General features: G+C 50.3%; 4 protein-coding genes across 11 annotated transcripts in view; 3 read left to right on the top strand and 1 right to left on the bottom strand.

The window, feature by feature from the left end:
* Window positions 1-18,286, top strand: part of LOC122447855 (ankyrin repeat domain-containing protein 26-like) — a 933,540-nt gene that overhangs the window by 579,636 nt on the left and 335,618 nt on the right. The window lies entirely within an intron of this gene.
* LOC122447854 (ankyrin repeat domain-containing protein 26-like) overlaps window positions 1-18,286 on the top strand; it is a 234,494-nt gene that overhangs the window by 29,004 nt on the left and 187,204 nt on the right. The window lies entirely within an intron of this gene.
* Window positions 1-18,286, top strand: part of LOC122447884 (POTE ankyrin domain family member A-like) — a 312,070-nt gene that overhangs the window by 201,062 nt on the left and 92,722 nt on the right. The gene's annotated exons all lie outside the window — the stretch shown is intronic.
* Window positions 354-15,017, bottom strand: LOC122447872. 7 transcript variants are annotated; one of them, XM_043478599.1, is made up of 6 exons: window positions 14,823-15,017; window positions 12,339-12,549; window positions 10,857-11,085; window positions 5,673-5,939; window positions 4,534-4,630; window positions 354-1,069 (listed from the first exon to the last, which is right to left on the bottom strand). In XM_043478599.1, exons 4-6 carry the CDS (start codon window positions 5,802-5,804, stop codon window positions 477-479), a joined length of 822 nt encoding a protein of 273 aa, XP_043334534.1. In that variant the 5' UTR covers window positions 5,805-5,939; window positions 10,857-11,085; window positions 12,339-12,549; window positions 14,823-15,017; the 3' UTR covers window positions 354-476. The 7 variants fall into 7 exon arrangements, with proteins under 7 accessions (XP_043334534.1, XP_043334532.1, XP_043334535.1 ...); XM_043478597.1 differs by lacking the exon at window positions 14,823-15,017 and adding an exon at window positions 14,507-14,610; XM_043478600.1 differs by lacking the exon at window positions 14,823-15,017 and adding an exon at window positions 14,551-14,587.

Raw genomic sequence — 18,286 nt, 5'->3', positions numbered from 1 at the left:
ACATCAAATGGACAAGCAGAAGGTAAGAACTGTATTTTATAGAAAGGTTATTTGACAGAACATTGATTTATAATGGGAATATTCTGACAGGCAAAAAAAAAAAAAACACCTGTCAGATGCGTAGGGAGGAAAAAGATGAGGAGAGGAGGGAAATTGTGTATCTTATCAGGTGTCAGGCACAGATGAAATTGAGAATCCAGTTTAAGGAGCTAAATTATTAGTTCCTGGACTTCTTGGAGGTCCAAATGTTAAGACTGTCCAGTGCAAGGGTGGACTACAATAATCGAAGTGCTCTAGTGACCAGAAGGTCATTTCCCACCCACTTGACCCCACCCCACTACAGGACCCCACCTGGACAGGACACAGAGGCAAGGAACTCAGCACAGTCAGGAAGGCTCAGACTCCACATGGGTCGAAAGTCGGGTGCAGCGGCAGGTGTAGACTTCGGCTAGGGATTCAGGAGGCTCCCTCAAGCCCTAATACACCCCTGGACTTCCTCCTTCCGTTCTTACCTGCCCACATCTGCGGAGCAATGGGGACTCCGCAAGTAGAGAAGAAATGACACTGCCTCTGCAGGAATCTGAGTGGCCAGAGAGACTGGGGAGTGGGGGTGCGGCCTGGGCTGTGACCAGGAGAGAACGTGGGTTCGAAGGGAAGCACTCAGAAGGGGCCAGCTGGAGAGAAAGGCAAAGGGTCCCAGGAAGCAAGGCCAGGCCAGGAAAACAGACCGTTTCACACAGGTGGGTCATGGTCCCAGGGACCAAGTACCACCTCGTCTCTCTCCTCCTCACCCGAAACTGGCCCGCAGCCTCTGACCTTGGGAGCATCAGAGGAGGATGCTGGGTCCAACCGGGCCTCCAGGAGAAACAGTGATGCCAGCAATGCACAGAAACTGAGGACAAGGAAGGAGTCTTGGGAAGAAGATGCTGAGTTCCATGTGACAGAGGACATCTAGGGCAGGATGACCACGTTCCCGGACCCTGTGAGGTTATCATGGGCAGGGTCCGGCCCTGTACACTCTCCCCATGTCGGAACTCCTGGGGCTGCTGGAGAACAGGGGGTGTTCCCACTGACAGGGAGCAAATGGAAGGCTTGAGCACCCCATGCAGGGAGCAGGGGCCTGCATGCAGGCTCCGCACCTGCTCTGGTTTCTGTCTACACACGGGCTGTGGCTGGTTTCTGAGCGGGGAGCAGCGGGAAGAGAAAGGCCATGTCAGGTGGGAGTGGGCAGCGGGGACACACTCGGGAAACCAGCTGCGCCTGAAAGCATGCGGACCCCCGCCTGGGGCTCAACAACTCACCCTCACTGGAGGTCGTGACCCAGCACCACGTCTGCGCCCTTGGCCTCAATGGGCTCCTGCCTCTCCCCTCCTGAGAACCCCGGGTCTGCGTCTGGAGGCCCACCTGCCCTTGATATGGTACCCCTTTCTTCATCGTTTCCGCTGCTCAGCACTTTCCTCAGAGCAACGAGACGCCCAGAAATCACACACATAAGGACCGGTTAATAACGTTCTCCGAAAGTGTCACCTCCTCCCTCCACCAGGGGGAAAAGGGTCCCCAGGAACCTGTCCAAGCAGCAAATCAGGCCAGGAGGGGGCAGCGTCTCACCACCCACAGAGCACAGAGCTGTGGCCTCTCAGTGGGAAGCTCTGGGGGTCACGGCCAGTCCCCAGCCGCTGCCCAGACGTCCGGCAGACCACAAGGTCAACCGAGCCTTGTGTCTCCTGTGTGTGCATATTTATTCATAGGACCAGAATGCTCTCAGCATGCTGAGAGGCATGGCCAAAAGATTAAACAAGCAAAAAACAAAAAATCTTTTTTGGTTACGTGTTCTGTGATGGCCTTCACTGAAGGAGCAGAACAACTGAGAAGCAGAATGTTCTTCAAAACCCCAGCCATTTGGCCCCAGGGTGCCACGCACATTCCTGGAGAATCAAAGCACATGTTTCCAATCGTGGCATGAGCCGCTGGGAAGGACCAGCAGGCAGATTAGAAAGCGGGAGAGAGGGATGCTGTGGATTGGCCGGGGAGGCAGGGATGAAGCCCATGGGGGAGACAGCGAGGGTGGCCCGCATGGGAAGCACACAGCCCCGGAGGGCAGGGGCAGGGCTCACTGGGCTCTCACAACAGGGGCCGCCCCTGTGCACCAGCCCTGGCCGAGCCACCTCAGGCAGGCCTATGACTGACCCACCCACTGACTGGGTAATTGAGGAAAGCTCTGAAAATTGAAAGAGAAAAACAACACAAAACAAAACGGGGGTTGGCAGAGAAAAGCACCAGTCACGAAGAGGACACAAGTTGAGGACTCACAGGAGTTCCAGCACAGAAAAGGGAGCGATGACACGGGCGTGGCCTTTCTCAGGCACCTTCATGCCCAGGGTCACACGATCACACCCCAAGTCGGGAAAGGCAAGTGGCCTTCTTCCCACCTCAGGGAAGAGAAACCTGAGACAAAGCAACCAATGACCGGACCCTTGAGGTCCCAGGGCGGCCGCTGACAAGCTGGCTCCTACCCCTGGTCAGACTACTCCCCAAGTCAGACTCCCTCTGCACACCCCCGACCCCGTCACGCCCAACCCCCTTATCAGACAACTCCCCCGTCAGGCTCCTCCCCCTGGTCAGACTCCACCACTGTATCAGGCTCCTCCCCGGTCAGGCTCCTCTACCCTGTCAGACTCCTCCCCCGGGCAGACTCCGCCCCCTTATCAGACTCCACCCCCGTTCTGACTCCGCCCCCTTATCAGACTCCTGCCCCATCAGCCTCCTCTCCCCCAGGTCAGAGCTCCTACGTGGCTCCAGCAGCAGGCTGTGGGACACCAACCGATTTCAGCCCCAGGGGAGGCCACAAGTGCTTCCCCAAGGGCCTAGCTCCAGACTAGAAAACCTCACCTGAGTAATGGGAACGATCAGCCACAGAATTTCAGGGGTGGGGGGCGCTGGGGGGGGCTCACTGGAATCTACATGAAAGGTACAAAGCCCCAAACCTCCCAATGGCACCCGCTGCCCCAGTCACGCACCTGCTCCTGACCAAGGCCCCTGACCAAGGGGAGGAACGGACCGTGAGGGAGGAACGGACCCGCTGGCCACTGCACTCTCCCTCCCAGCACTCCTCACATGCAGCCTCGACGGGTCATCCGGCCAGAGCATGGCAGGCGCTGCCAGCCAAGGAGTTGGCCCATCTTCTAAGGAGCACGTCCGCCATCACCTTCCCAGTGGACCCACAGGCCACAACTCCAGGCGGGCCTCTCTCCAGAATTCTACCTCCACCTCCTGACAAGTATCAAAGCCCCTCTTCACTTGTTTTGAAATATTACCTTTGTTTTACGGGTCCTACCGGAAACCAGGGTCTAAGAAGTTGGAGGAGCACAGAGCACTATTGTCTGAGATAGAAGACAGGCGGAGGGCTGCCTCAGCTGCTGGCATCCTGCTTGCTCCACCAGCCTCCCAGCCTGGCCAGCACCTTACACCTGCACTGCGCTTTGGATGATCAAATTCTTCCACCTGTCCACACCCACTTTATCTTGTCTACACCCTACACTGTAAGGACCGCACTACATATTACTTGACATTCCTGAGATTGTGACTTCGAATAAACATGAATTTGGTCTTCCTCCCATTCCTTGCACAGCTTCTAAAACCCTCCAATTTCCTAAGTGATAACAGCAACCACACCCAAGTTTATGCTGATCAGGTGACTTTGAGAACCACACCTTGACAAGGGCTGGTTACCAGGGAAACCAAGGATGTGATTAGAGACTGGAACTTTCAGCCCTTCCCCTGACATCTAGAGAGCTCAGAGGCTGGATGTTGAATTCAATCACTGATGCCCCATCACTGGATCAGTCATGACTCTGTAACGAAACCTCCATAAACCCCAAAAGGACAGCATTCAGAGACCTTCTGGGTTGCTGAACATGGGGAGACCAGAGAAGACTGAGGCCCAGAGAGGGTATGAGGGCTCTGAGCCTCTTCCCACAGCCCATGCACCTCTCACCCTGAGTTACATCCTTTGCAATAAACTGCTGATCCAGTAATGGGTTTCCTTGAGCTGCTCTAGCAAATTAATTGAACCTGAGGAGGCCGTGGGCGCCTCTGATCTTTAGCAGTGGGTCAGAAGCAAAGGAGACAAGCTGGACTTGAGATTGCTGTCTGAAGGCATTGCTGTCTTAGCCTGTGGGGTCTGAAGCTGTGTCCAGGGGGATGGTGTCAGAATGGAGTTGAACTGTAGGACACCCAGCTGGTGTTGCACAATGGCCTGGTGCGGGGGAAACTACACAGATCTAGTGACCAGAAGTGCCAGGGTATTCAGAGGATTTTGTGCAGTGCAGACGAAAATACAAGAGTTTTCCCCTTGCAGAACCATTTCACAAATAAGGAAGCCAAAGAAGAAAAAAACCCAAGTGCTGCAGTCCATGGTCCCAGTCCACGCAGCTGGGGAACATAGACCTGCTGCATTGTTCAGGTACAACATCATATTCTAGAAGACACAGAGTGATGGAAAGAGATGTAAAAAAGACCAGAAAGGCCTCTTACCTGACTCCAAAGGCCCACTGTCTTCATCTGAGGAGGCAAGACCAGCCTGTGATGACAACACAGCCATGAAACCGTCCTTAAATTCCTCGAAGTTAACCTGTGATTTTGAGAAAAGCGGTCAACACTGCTTTCAACAGGCCATATACATAGTACACTGGCCTTTGGGGTTTTCTCAGATGGAAGATCTTATGTTGCCTTCAGCACTGGGGACATTTGTTTTTTCAAATATTTACTTGAGGTTTTAAAAACCTTTTAACCAATTAAGAGTGAATCATAAGCCGTTCACCAAAAAACACTATCAACAACGCCATCAAAGGGAATTAGATAAAATAGTTAGAAAACAGTGCAGAAAAGAGGCGTCTGATGACCACAAACATTAGCACATAAATATCCATGCCTTCACTACCCACTAAGAAAGAGAACATGCCAGCACCTAGGCTAGTCCTCCACCAAGGTTCCTTTCCTGATTAAATCCCCCGCCCCTACACTGGGGGGAAAAAAAAGCTCTGAACACTCACACATATGTCCTAAGAGTTTCTCTGGAGTATACGCACCTAAGAATGGGATTGCTGGGTCACAGAATATACATTTATATCCTCTTGGCAAATTGAATCTTTTGTCACTATACAATGCTGACCCACTTCAGTTCACTAATGCTTTTTACCCTAGAGACTCGCTTTCTTATGGAGCTTAAAAGTTTTACCCTCTTCAGGGACTACACAAAGCACGTCTGATAATTTGTGTCTGTGTTATCATTTATATTAACTCTGTACAAGATATTTTTGTTTTATATAGCCAAGGTTCATTTAGAATTATTCAAATATTTGCCACTTTGTTTTTCGTTTCTTCCTTCATTTCCGACCTTCTGCCTGGGATAGTTTTCCATCTATCTGAAATAGATCTTTGAGACTTACGTTTTGCTTAAGTATGCTGGTGCTAACCTCTTTCAGTGTGATTGTCTGAAATGTTTTCATTTCACTTTCTTTTTTCAGCAAAAACATAATTTATTAAAAGAATATTGGAAATGATCCAGAAGTACTTAAAGAAAATGGGTAAATAAACTGTAATCCAGTCAGACAATGAAAGACGACAACAGGGGAAACAAAAAACACTGACAGACACAATAAATGGACACTGACCTGCACTCTCTGAATACAGACTGCAGACATGATACCGAGTAAAAGAACCAGAGCATGCACTGAGCATGCGCTGTATATATATCCACCTGTATGAAGTTCAGAAACAGGCAAACAAATCTCTGCTGTTCTCATCAAGATAGTGGCAACTGTCGGAGCCAGAGGGACCCCAGGGGCACTTGAGGAGGGATGCTGGGGGCCCAGGGCTGCTTTCAATGGATGTTCAGTGAGCTGCACACTTCCCAACTCTTTTCTCTGCCTGTGCTTCACCTGACGTCACACAGAAAGAAATCAACGCAGGAGATACTTGTAGGTCAAAATGTCACCGGTATGTGCTAGAGAAGCAGGCCTGGGGCTCTAGTTCCAAGCATGCTTCCCACACCTGGCACAGAACTTGAATGAGCACATTTCTACTGCGGCCTCTGAGCACTAAATGCAGCTGTTGGCTGTGGAACGTCTCCTGCCTGGGTTATACACTATCAGACCTGAAGGTGGACTACTTATATGTGTGTTTATCTTCTGGCTCCCCAACTAGCATGTGGTCTCACGGCTGACACATTGTAAATACTCAACAAAGGTCTACTGGATGTGTTGGTCTCTATATCCTTCAAAACTGAGCAGAATTCACCTTCTCAAGGAGACATTCTTTCACCTTTTTTCTTCCAAAAAAAAAATCTATTTATTTTTGGCTGTGTTGGGTCTTCGTTGCTGCAGGCTTTGTCTATTTGTGGCGAGTGGGGACTACTCTTCCTTGTGTTGTATGGACTGACCATTCTAGTAGCTCTCACTGGAAGGTGGGTTTGAATTTGCTAAACTGCTAGTATAACAATGTCTCAAACTTCTTTTTTACGATGATGCATCAATTTCATCAGGTGGATCTATTAATTTATTGTTGTTCAGTCACAAGTCATGTCCAACTTTTTGCGACCCCATGGACTGCAACACACCAGGCCTCCCCTGTCCCTCACCATCTCCCAGAGTTTTCCAAAGTTCATGTCCTATCGCTGATGCCATCCAACCATCTCATTCTCTGTTGTCCCCTTCTCCTCCCTACCCTGAATCATTCCTAGCATCAGAGTCTTTTCCAATGAGTTGGCTCTTCCCATCAGTGGCCAGAGTATTGGAGCTTCAGCTTCAGCATCAGTCCTTCCAATGACTATTCAAGGTTGATTTCCTTTAGGGTTGACTGGTTCGATCTCCTTTTGCCTCAAAAATCTTCAGCACCACAATTCAAAACCACCAATTCTTTGCCACTTAGCCTTCTTTATGATCCAACTCTCACATCCTTACATGACTGCTGGAAAAACCACTGCTTTGACTATCTGGACCTTAACTAATCTTAAATTGAAAAGACTGTGTCCAGACTTTTGCCATGTGGATCAATACTAGAAAGAATATTCTTGCATAGCTTTCATTTGACAGAGATATTGTATTGCTTTCATTTCACCTTCTGAGCTTCTACATATTGTCTAGCACATAATAAGTGCTCAAAAATACTTGTTGAGGGACTTCCCTGGTAGTCCAGTGGCTAAGACTCCAAGTTCCCAATGCACCGGACCCAGCTCCACTGCTGGTCACGGAACGAGATCTCACATGCCGCAGCTAAGAGATCGAATGCCCCAACTAAAGATCCCGCATGTTGCAGGGAAGGCTGCTGAAGCTAAATAAGTACATGTTAGAAAACAACAACAAAAACCTTGACTACCTGGGAGCAGAATGAAATGGCCATTTTGTTTGATCCAGTCTCAGATTTCCTTTGCGTCTCTGATAATACTTACCAGCTTCCCTTTGAGCCATCAAACACGTGGGGATTTGGGGATTCTCTGGTGGCTCAGTGGCTAGGCCTCTGCACTCTCACAGCCAAGAGCCCAGCTTCAATCCCTGGTTGGGGAACTAAGATCCCACAGGCTGTGTAGGGTTACCGACAAAAAAACAAAACAAAACAAAACAGGAGGGAATTTGATGGCTGAGTGTGTTGCTGTTTTATCTGATACCATCTGACTGTGTTTGTGTCCTCTCCCATCACAGCTCACAAAAGGACAAAGGGCCAGAATAAAACACATCAAGGAAAGCAGATAACCTGTTTATGCTGTTTTAACCAGTGTTAATTTTCACAAATGTGCCTTTTACTTACCTAGCCCTCGAATACAATTCTAGGTGACATCAAGAGGGGCTATGACATGAGCGATCAAAATCACACCCGATTTTTTTTTTTTTTTTTCTGGCCGACCACGCATGGCTTTGGCATCTTAGTTCACCAGCCAGGGATGGAACAAGTTCCCCCTGCAGTGGAAGCATGGTGTCTTAACCACTGGACCACCAGGAGAGTTGCCACACCCGAGTCTGAAGTCCATAAAGAAAAAGCAGTAGAGGGAAAGTGACCAAGCCCGGTGGGGTGGGTGTGTGAGGCAGAGCCCTCCTCGCCCCAGGAGCAGCTCTGCTGGCAGCACCGGCCACACAGGCTCTGGGGGAACTAACAGGAGTCAGACGCACCTAGAAGCTCCCCCAGGGCCACCAGGGAGGGGTTTCAGATTGTTCTTCATTTGTTTCTGCCCAAGAACCAACTCAGGAATCTTTCTAGGCTAGATTTTTTTTCTCATTCAAAATGAGACCACTTTTATTGAATTCTGTGGGGGCGAAATACTCTTCCTTCTAAGGTAAGATGACCAACACAACTGTAGGCACTGCTTTTTTGTTTCCGGTTTGTTTTTTTGTTTCTTTTTTCCCAGACTGTGGGATCTTAATTTCCAAACCAGGGACTGAACAGGGCCCCTGGCAGTGAAAGCCCAGATCCCTAATGACTGGCCCACCAGGGAATTCCCAGGCACTGTTTTAAATGAACATGTCTACCTCCCTGGTGGTCCAGTGGTTAAGAATCCGCTGCAACGTTCAAATCATGTTCAAATGGAGGAAGAAGTCTGAAGTCGAATGTTAAGAAGGAGAACAACAAACACATCTCTGATTTTCTTCAAACTTTTCCATTTAAGGAAAAGACAGAAAGGTGAGAAAATTGACACACAAGAAACAGTGTACCAGCAAGTTTCGATTCTGAAGATGCTTAGCCAGAGGGATTCTCTCCTAAGTGTGTTTCTGAACTGTGTCCCATAGACGGGGAAGGTCCCACAGGGGTCACTGCAGGGTTGAGGAACAGAGAAGTCACAGCTGCGGGGCCTCTGGCCGCTCTTCAGCTACAAGGCTCTATGCTTGTCTCCATTTTAGGTAACACGGTTCCGGCAGGAGTTGTCTTTTTTAAAAGAAAGGTTCCGTTCTTTGGGAAAAAAAGAAACTTTTCATAGGGTATGAGAGTCATTGATTTAGTCAAAGTTCCTAATTCTACAAAAGAAGTAACAAAGGCCATGTCCTTCTGACTGAGTCCAGAGTCCTAGGAATGTACTTTCTCAGATTAAGGAAAAAACACATAGATTTTTAACTATAATTTAGACAAAATGAACATGTAAAACCTTGTTATACAGTTCAACAATGCTTGTGGTGAGACATGACTTTTGAAGTAAATAATGTGTTTTAAATGCATCAATAAAAATAAATCAATATCAAATTCCTACTTGTCGCAGTCGATACAGTTAATTTAGAAAACATGCATATTTTTTAAAGAGAGGACAGGGAACTTGAAGGAGAGAATCTTAAGTTGAATCAAGCAGGACAAAAGTGAAGAGATTCAACCTTAAAAGGATGTTCATTTCCTCTAGATAGAACCTGGCTTGCTAAAATGACTCAACAGTGAATTATCCACATTTTGGGTTGTTAAGGACAAAATTTAAAACACACAACAGATCTCTCTTTACTGTTTAGCATACTTCTATCCAGGCTCTCATCATTAGTTGGTATACACAAAAAGCATGAGTGTAATCTCAACTATCATCTCAATCCGGTCAGAAGTTGCAGTTGAACTTCATTTCCTCAGCCTGAAGTTTCAAGGGGAGCACTTATACTCTTACCCTCCTCATAAGAAGTGAGATTTACCCAACGGGTGAGTTTGGGAGAAGGAACTAAGAAGTGCTTGCTTGGTTCCCAATCTCTTCTTTGAAAAGATGCATGTGCGCAAAGCACCGTGACCTTGGGTCTGTGGTAGGCAGCCCGCCCCTGGGACGGGGGTCAAGCCTTTCCTTCCTCCTCTTACGCCTGTGCCTGCTTGGGCAGGTCTCTGACTTGGGATGAAGTGCTTGGAGGCCCGCTGTGACTGCGCAGCGAGAGCACGTCCTCCAGGTTCATGGCTCTCAAGGACGCAACGTAGCTCCAGTGCTGTTGAAGAAACCTTAGATTGCTCTTCTGTGATGGCAAGAAGCCAAATGGGAAAACAGGTTGAGACTGCCTTTAACAAGGGCTGCTTTTCTCTGCATCACCATCATGGAAACACCATCAAAAACCATAAACCCGGGTGCACTGACTGAAATGGACATTTTAATCACAATGATTTCACAATGAAAACTAGTTGCAATTTAAAGACTCCCCTTCATTGCTATCTCAGTCATCATTCATCCAGGTGATGTCAAGACAGAGACAAAACTGAGCTTCATTCACCAGTTTTAAATATTTAACTACAAACTTAGAAACATTCTACAACTGCTCAGCAAGATATGTTTTAGAAATTGAAACCAAAATTCTGTAAGTAAAATAGCAATTAAAGTTGTACGCTTGTACAAGAAAAAAACAAAAAATGTTAACCTAAAACCAGAAATTAATCTTTTGATTATGTATCACAAGTTTGTTTAATTCATAAAAACAATTTATCTAGGATTCCTTCCAATAAAAAACACCCATATGTGGTTAGTGTTTAGATGCCAGTCATTTCCACTTAGGGGTAGAAAAACTGTGGTGGGAGCAGCAGAGCCTGGAAATGATTGTGAACCACTGCCAAAGTGAAATCAATTAGAAAGTAAATCACACATCTGAAAGTACACTTTCGGTTACTAGACAATAAGATTTCATTTCTAAAGTAGAATTTCAATGCAGCATTTCAAGAAATTTAAGAATTTAAGAAGTATCTCTTAAAAACGAGAGATCTACCACAAAAAAATCATTAAATGTCTCCGTGATTACCACAGTTGATTATAGCTTTACTTAGAGTGCATAACTCAAAAAAACACCTCAGAAGTTCACCAAATTAAAAATCAGGATCATTTATATCAGAAATCTGAAACCCAGGGGAAAAAAAAGAAAAGCACTAACCTTGGTCAAGTAAGTCTCCACGCTGTCATTTGAACGGTGTGGAATTGAGGTAGAAAACCCTACAATTGCTCTTGAAAGAAGATTTGCATTGAACCCTGAAGTAGGATTGAAATTTCCAACAGAAGAGGGCTCCAGGACTAGCGTGCTGCTAGGAGTGCTGAGTAAAGATCTCTTCTGCTGTTTCTCCACCTCAAGTTTGGTGCTGATCTCCGCCGGGCTCTCATTAGTCCTGGGGAAGATGGAAAGCACAGATTTCATTCATGTTTCCCTCTGTGACTTGCATTTTGTAAGTTGCCGCACATAAATGGAATTCCCATCACACTGTGTGAACACTGAAAGCAGAGCGCAGACCTGCTGGAAACAGTGACAGATGTGACCTTGTTCTAAAGAAGCTCACGTGTGTCTGGGCTCCTCAGGTAACAAGTCACAGCTGCGAGAGGAGAGAAAGGGCATCAGAAAGGGAGGTGGGCTCACAGTGACACCTGCTGCCTCTGGGACACGCCTGCCCCCAGGAAACAGTTCAGGGATGAAGAAACAGACCTCCCACAAAACCACAGTCAAGTGCTTCCTCTTACTACCCTTGTACATACGTGTCACTCATGACCTCGGAGAAATTAAGCATTTGGCTCTGAGGAGTCACCTCAAGCCACAATCTCAAGGGGAGGATGAGAAAGTCAGTGGGTGAGACTGAAGAGAGCTAAAACAGCCCCAGGAACAATGACAAGTACCCCCTGCTTTTCCAAAGTTCACCTTACTTTACTGCACTTCTACGAAGGGCCTATGTCAGCACCTCTTTTTGATGGGTCAAAATAAATAAATAAATAAGTAAATAAATAAAGATCCAAAGACAAATTTTGGTCTCATTTAAAATGCCAAAACTCTAAACAGCGTTCAGTGTACGTTTTAGAGGGAGAGGCATGGCGCTCCCCATGCAGGGAGACTGGCCCCACTGAGCTCCTTCCCCGGAAGCCACCCCCCACATCTCAGCATCAAGTCCCACAGCCCTGAACCCCCTCTGGGAGCACCTGGGCTTCCCCTGTGTATGCTTATTTTGGGCATCGACTAGCAGAACGTGTCCTCGGGTCCCTGCTCCTTTGCTGTATGCTCTCTGGGCTTATGAAAGGCGTCCTAGGAGTGCTCTGCTTTCAGAGGCGGGGAAGCCAGGACTCGGCACTGCAGGCGGGATCTGCCTTTCCAGCCTCCATACACCCCCTCAGTCAGGTCACCATGCCAGCGTCAGCCACTCTGTGAATTACCCTGCCTTTCACCCCTGTGTGAATGTTCCCCGATTTCACAAGCAATTACCAGGATAGCTTATTACTCATTTTTCTTAGGGTGCCCTCTAGCAGTGATTATCTAGTTAGCTTTCACTTCCTACTAATCTCAGGAACCTTGCTCTATAAAAATTAGGCTTCAGACACAAATTAATGGACTGATTAATTAATTAATTAATATTTTCTGTGATTCTGGGTTTTGACTTACTTGTCTAGTTTCTTTCCCAAGGACTTTCTTTTAGTTTCTCTAGGTAGTGTTGCTTATATTTTTCCAACTCTGCTTTATTAGAATCTTCAAAAGTTTTCCTCTTGGAGAGTTCAGATCCCAAGTCTTTAATTCTGAGTTCCATCTGACTTCTTATGGAAGCAATATGCTCCTCTTGGAACTGCTGTAAATTTTCTTCAGATGCTGCTTGTATCTAAGTCAAATTTAAAAAGATACTTTTGTTAATGATTATAACCTGAATATTTGTTCCATTCAGTTTTGAGTCAGGAATTCAGACGGCGATTTTAAATGCGAAAATAAGAAAATTGGAACTTGAAAATAATCATCGTCAAGGTGACATGAATTAAATCTGAATTATAAAATTAATGTGGACTCAATGTTATAGTGGTTATAGTAGTCTCCTGCATTGCAGGCGGATTCTTTACCAACTAGGCGATCAGGGAAGCCCATATTAAAACATTACTAAAGCAAACTGCTGTTGTCATAAGCCCATATATTTATCACTACCCCCGCCCATGCTTTCCTGTCTCTTGAAATGTTCCCTGCAGATCAACTTGACAATTCAAACACAGAAATACTTTCAAGTTTCAAGAACTATCTTTTCAAGGCCCAAGGGGTAAGACACCACAATTCAGCCTGTTTCTCTCTGATCCTCTCTAGCACTTCTACACAGGCACAGGTACCAAAGAAACATAACACTTGTTGGGAGACTGGGACTCACACACGCCACACTACACACTATTGTTTCTAAAATAAATAACTAAGGAGGACCAACTCTGTAGCACAGGGAACTCAACACTCTGTAACAGCCCATATGGAAAAAGCGTTTTTATAAAGAGCGGATATACATGTATACACATAAGTGATTCACTTTGCTGCACCCCTGACACTAACACGGTATTCTAAACCAACTCTACTCTCTAAACAACTTCTCCCGAGAAGAACGAAAGGAAGAGACACAAACATTTGGCTATAGACTGACCTGGCATTATGTAGCAATTTTTAGATAAAACTCACCTCGGAACCCAAAGTGTAGGGTAGGAAAATCAGGATATTGTCACCGTCTTCAAATTAAAAACAAGCAGCAGCCCGGTGGCGGCAGGACGCACGCACCGGCCAAGCCCACCGCTGGAGCCCCCGGGCATTCTCTGGGCGCCCCGCCGGACCCACGCGGAAGGGGCCCGGGATCGACCCCCAGCTGCGTGCCCCTCAGGCCAGATGGTGACCGCCTGCCCTCCCGCCTCCCAGGGCCCCATTTCCGGCTCACACGCCCCCTTCGCTGCAGGCCTGGCTCACAACGCCCCGAGGCGCCGGCCCGCGTCTCCCACTGACAGAGCCCCTTATCCAGCTCACACGTCCCCCGCCCCCCTCCCCGGGCCTCCCGCCACGCGCCCGCCCGGTTCGCCGCTCACACGCTGCCGGCTCACGCTCCCCGCTCACACGCGCCCCTCTCCCCGCCCCGCGCCAGCCAAGTTCGCCGCTCACACACGCTGCCGGCTCACGCTCCCCGCTCACAGGCACCCTTCTCCCCGCCCCCCGCCGGCCCGCCTCGCCGCTCACACGCTGCCGGCTCACGCTCCCAGCTCACACGCACCCCTCTCCCCGCCCCCTGCCGGCCCGGCTGGCCGCTCACACGCACCCCGCTCCCCGCCGGCCCGGCTCGCCGCTCACACGCTGCCGGCTCACGCTCCCCGCTCCCCACCGGCCCGGCTCGCCGCTCACACGCCGCCCTCGCCCCAGTGCGCCAGGCCGCGCTCCCCGCTCTCACGACTCCCCGACGCCGGCACGTGCTCCCCGGCCGCACGCCCCACGCGCAGGCGCACGTCAGGCTCGCCGCCCACACAACCCCCGCCCCCAGGCGCCGGCCGGTGCTCGCCGCTCACACGCAGCCGGCTCACGCTCCCTGCTCACACGCACCTCTCTTCCCGCTCCCCGCCGGCCCGGCTCCCGGTCACACGCCGCCCTCGCCCCAGTGCGCCAGGCCGCGCTCCCCGCTCTCACGACCCCCCGACGCCGGCACGTGCTCCCCGGCCGCACGCCCCACGCGCAGGCGCACGTCAGGCTCGCCGCCCACACAACCCCCGCCCCCAGGCGCCGGCCGGTGCTCGCCGCTCACACGCAGCCGGCTCACGCTCCCTGCTCACACGCACCTCTCTTCCCGCTCCCCGCCGGCCCGGCTCCCGGTCACACGCACCCCTACGGCCGCTCCCCGCCGGCCCGGCTAGCCGCTCACACGCCGCCGGCTCACGCTCCCCGCTCACACGCGCCCCTCCGGCCGCTCCCCGCCGGCCCGGCTCGCCGCTCACACGCCGCCCTCGCCGCAGTGCGCGGGCAGCGCTCTCCGCTCTCACGACCCCCGACGCCGGCACGCGCTCCCCGGCCGCACGCCCCCCGCGCAGGCGCACTCCCGGCTTGCCGCTCACACAACCCCCGCCCCCAGGCTCGGCGAGCGTGCTCGCCGCTCACACGCCCCCCGCGCGCCGCCGACGCTCTCAGAGGCCCAGCCTAAGTTCCCCGCCTGGCGCCTGCGCCAGGGTCTGCGAGAAGGCCATGGAGCCGGCCCTGGAGCCGCCCCGCGCGGCCGAGGGAACGCTGCCTGAGGCGGGGCGGCGTGAGGGCAGAGGCGAGCGGGCGCCTCCCGGGCCGCTGCTCTGGGGCTGCGCAGCCGCGAGCAGGATGGCGGGTGTGCCTGTGGCTCCACTCCGTGGCTGTGGGCAGCTTCCCGCGCGCGCGGGCGTCGCCGCCACTGCCTCTGCGCCCCCAGCTGCCCTCCGTCCTCGAAGCCTCTGTGCGCGCCGGCTCCGGTGGGCGTCTCGCCCCGGTGACGCGCGGAGAGACCAGGTGATGGGATGCTGGAGCTCAGGTGAGAGTTACACCGGGGAGGTGGGGACAGGGTAGCCCGGAGTTAGGGCCGCGCCCTGAGGGCTGCGGTGAGGGTAGCCCCACCGGGGAGCGGGCCATGCAAACACCCTCCCCTCCCCGCCTGGGAAGGGCGGGCAGCAAGGGGGCTCTGGAGCCTGAGGTTCCCTCTTACACAAGGCATTTCAGAGAAGCCATGGGATTACTCTGTGTCTAGATAGCTGTCGCAGCTCTCATGGCTCATCTGGTCAAGAATCTGCCTGCAATGTGGGAGACCTGGATTCAACCCCTGGGTTGGGAAGATCCCCTGGAGAAGGGAAAGGCTACTCACTCCACTATTCCGGCATGGACTGTCCCAAAGAGTCAGACTTTGCAAAGAGTCAGAGTGAGCGACTTTCACTTCACTAATTAAGGTGCTTCCCCACTGATGATGGGGCTTCCCTCATAGCTCAGTCGGTAAAGAATCTGCCTGCAGTGCAGGAGACCCGGGTTCGATTCTTTGGTTGGGAGGCTCCTCTGGAAAAAGAAACGGCAACGCACTCCAGTATTCCTGCCTGGAGAATCCCATGGCCAGAGGTGCCTGGCGCTCTACAGTCCATGGGCTTGCCAGAGTGGGACACGATTTAGGGACTAAACCACCACGTAGCACTTTGGGGAATGGATAGGATAGAAGAAAGGCTGGTTCTTGGTGGGTTAGAATAGACAGCAGGAGAGATGGATGTGGTCAGCAGCCCGGTCGGAGGTCGCTGAACACCGTGTCCTGAGACGACAGGTCTTGTAGGTGAAGGAGTCTTTTGGGCCTAGAAAAGAGAACAACAGTCTCAAAGGCCCCTTGCTGAATCATCTAACTTTGGAGAAAACAAAGCATACCTTTAGTTCCATCCGGATGCTCCAGGCCAGCTGCATCTATCTGGGACTTATCACCGCCTGTCCGGAAACCTACCACCCCCTACACCCGCCCAGAAGACTTATCACCCCCTGCCCAACTACAAGTGTCATCTCAACAAAAGAATACTCAAAATATCCCGCCTGATTGACGTTTCCCTTATCGCTTCCACAAACCTCCCTATAAGTATGAAGCCTCCTTGATTCCTTTCGGCGCTCAGCCTGGTCATTAGGCCGACTGTCGCCCCTCCTTGCCTGAATAAAGGTAACCTACTTCTGTTGAGGTCGTCTTTCCTTTTCTGCCTCGCCGGAACTGTACCTTACAGTAGGTACAAGGACAGGGGTGGAGGTGAGAGGAGTAGCAGGGGAGGGGAGGGACCGCGTCTCTGGAGGCTTTTCTCAGGTAGCAGAGGAAACATCTGGCAGGCAGCAGGAAGAGCCTTTGGGTAGGGTGAGTCTTGTTTTGAACATCCAAGAGCACTTAGTCTGACCGTTGGGCCATTTAACAGATGGGGAAGCTGAGCCACTGGAATTACGCATCAAGTTAAAGGGCGTGTCTGAACTTGCAGCTGTTGGAAGCAGAGCCCCAACTTGAACAGTTTTCTTCGGTTGCAGTCTGTTATTCTTGCAACTTCAGGCAGTTACCTTATCTAAAAAGTTAGGAGACCACAGTGGGAGGTTCCCTGGAGCCCTAGAACTCAGAGGGCTTATTGTTCAGTCCCTAAGTCATGCCCCAGTCTTTATGGCCGCATGTATTGAGGCACGACACCAGGCTTCCCTGTTCTTCCCTGTCCCTCTGAGTTTGCTCAAATTCATTTCCATTGGGTCAGTGATGTCATCCAACCATCTCACCCTCTGTAGCCCCCTTCTCCTTCGTCATATCCTGAATCTTTCCCAGCATCAGGGTCTTTTCCAATGAGTCAGGTCTTTACATCAGGTGGCCAAAGTATTGGAGCTTCAGCATCAGCATCGGTCCTTCCAAGGAATATTCAGGGTTGATTTCCTTTAGGATTGACTGGATTGATTTCCTTGCTGTCCAAGGGACTCTCGAGAGACTTCTCTAACACTACAGTTCAAAAGCATCAATTCTTCGGTGCTCAGCCTTCTTTATGGTCCAACTCTCATATCCGTACATGACTCCTGGAGAAACCATAGCTTTGATTATAGGGACTTTTGTCTGCAAAGTGGTATCTCTGCTTTTTAAAGCCCTCTCTAGGCTTGTCATAGCTTTTCTTCCAAGGAGCCAGGGTCTTTAAATTTCATCGCTGCTGTCACCATCCGCAATGATTTAGGAGCCCAAGAAAATAAATTCTGCCACTGTTTTCATTTTTTCCCCATCTATTTGCTGTGAAGCGATGGGACCGGATACCATGATCTTAGTTTTTGAATGTGGAGTTCTAAGCCAGATGTTTGAGAGGGGTGGAGGCTTTCCAGTAAGTCCGCACTAGGGTGGGAAGACTAGATCACACGGGGAGAAAGGAGCGCAAAGGCGCAGACACTGCCCACAGGTGCTGGCTTTTCAGCCTGTGAGTCCAACTGTCTGTTTGGCTCAGACTTGAAGTGTTGGTTTCCCACTTTGGGAAGTGGCAGGGTGGAGGGGGGGAATCAGGGGTGAACTTACAAGTGTAAAATCACTGGCTTTTCTGGGTCTTAGAGGGCGTCGGTGCACCTTTTCCTGCAGTCCTGGCTGCCTTTGGGGGCTGGCCACTGGGACAGCTGAGCTGGGTTAGACTAAGAATTGGTCTTGATCTGATTGACCCCTCACACCCTGGACCCACACGTGCTTTCGAGAATCATTCCTCCGTGGCAGATGGTAGCTGGTTGAGAGCAGAGACTCTGCCTTTTTCATTCCAGAATCCCTCGTGGTTAGGTGCTGTGTTTGGCAGATTGGAATGATGCCCTCTGTATCTGCAGAACTGATAACCAATTGAGTCTTTAGGAAAACTATCTTGAGTTCCCAGGGGCTTACAGCTGGAGGTGGGAGCACAAAATGATGCAATCCCCAGTGTGAATTTTAACAGTTTAAGTCTTAAAAAAATAAAAATTTAAATCTGGAAACTCGGTTGTATCTTTGCAAGTTTATTTCATACTTGTCTTTTGTATACCTGCTGATCTAATCGTGCAAGAGTTTCAGCTGTCCCTTAAAATAATATTTGTGGGAAAAGGAATATTGAATTGAATTCTAG

The sequence above is a fragment of the Cervus canadensis genome, chromosome 10 (genome assembly GCF_019320065.1).
Source record: "Cervus canadensis isolate Bull #8, Minnesota chromosome 10, ASM1932006v1, whole genome shotgun sequence".
NCBI classification, from domain to species: Eukaryota; Metazoa; Chordata; class Mammalia; order Artiodactyla; family Cervidae; genus Cervus; species Cervus canadensis.
This window is presented reverse-complemented; position numbering and strand designations above follow the sequence as displayed.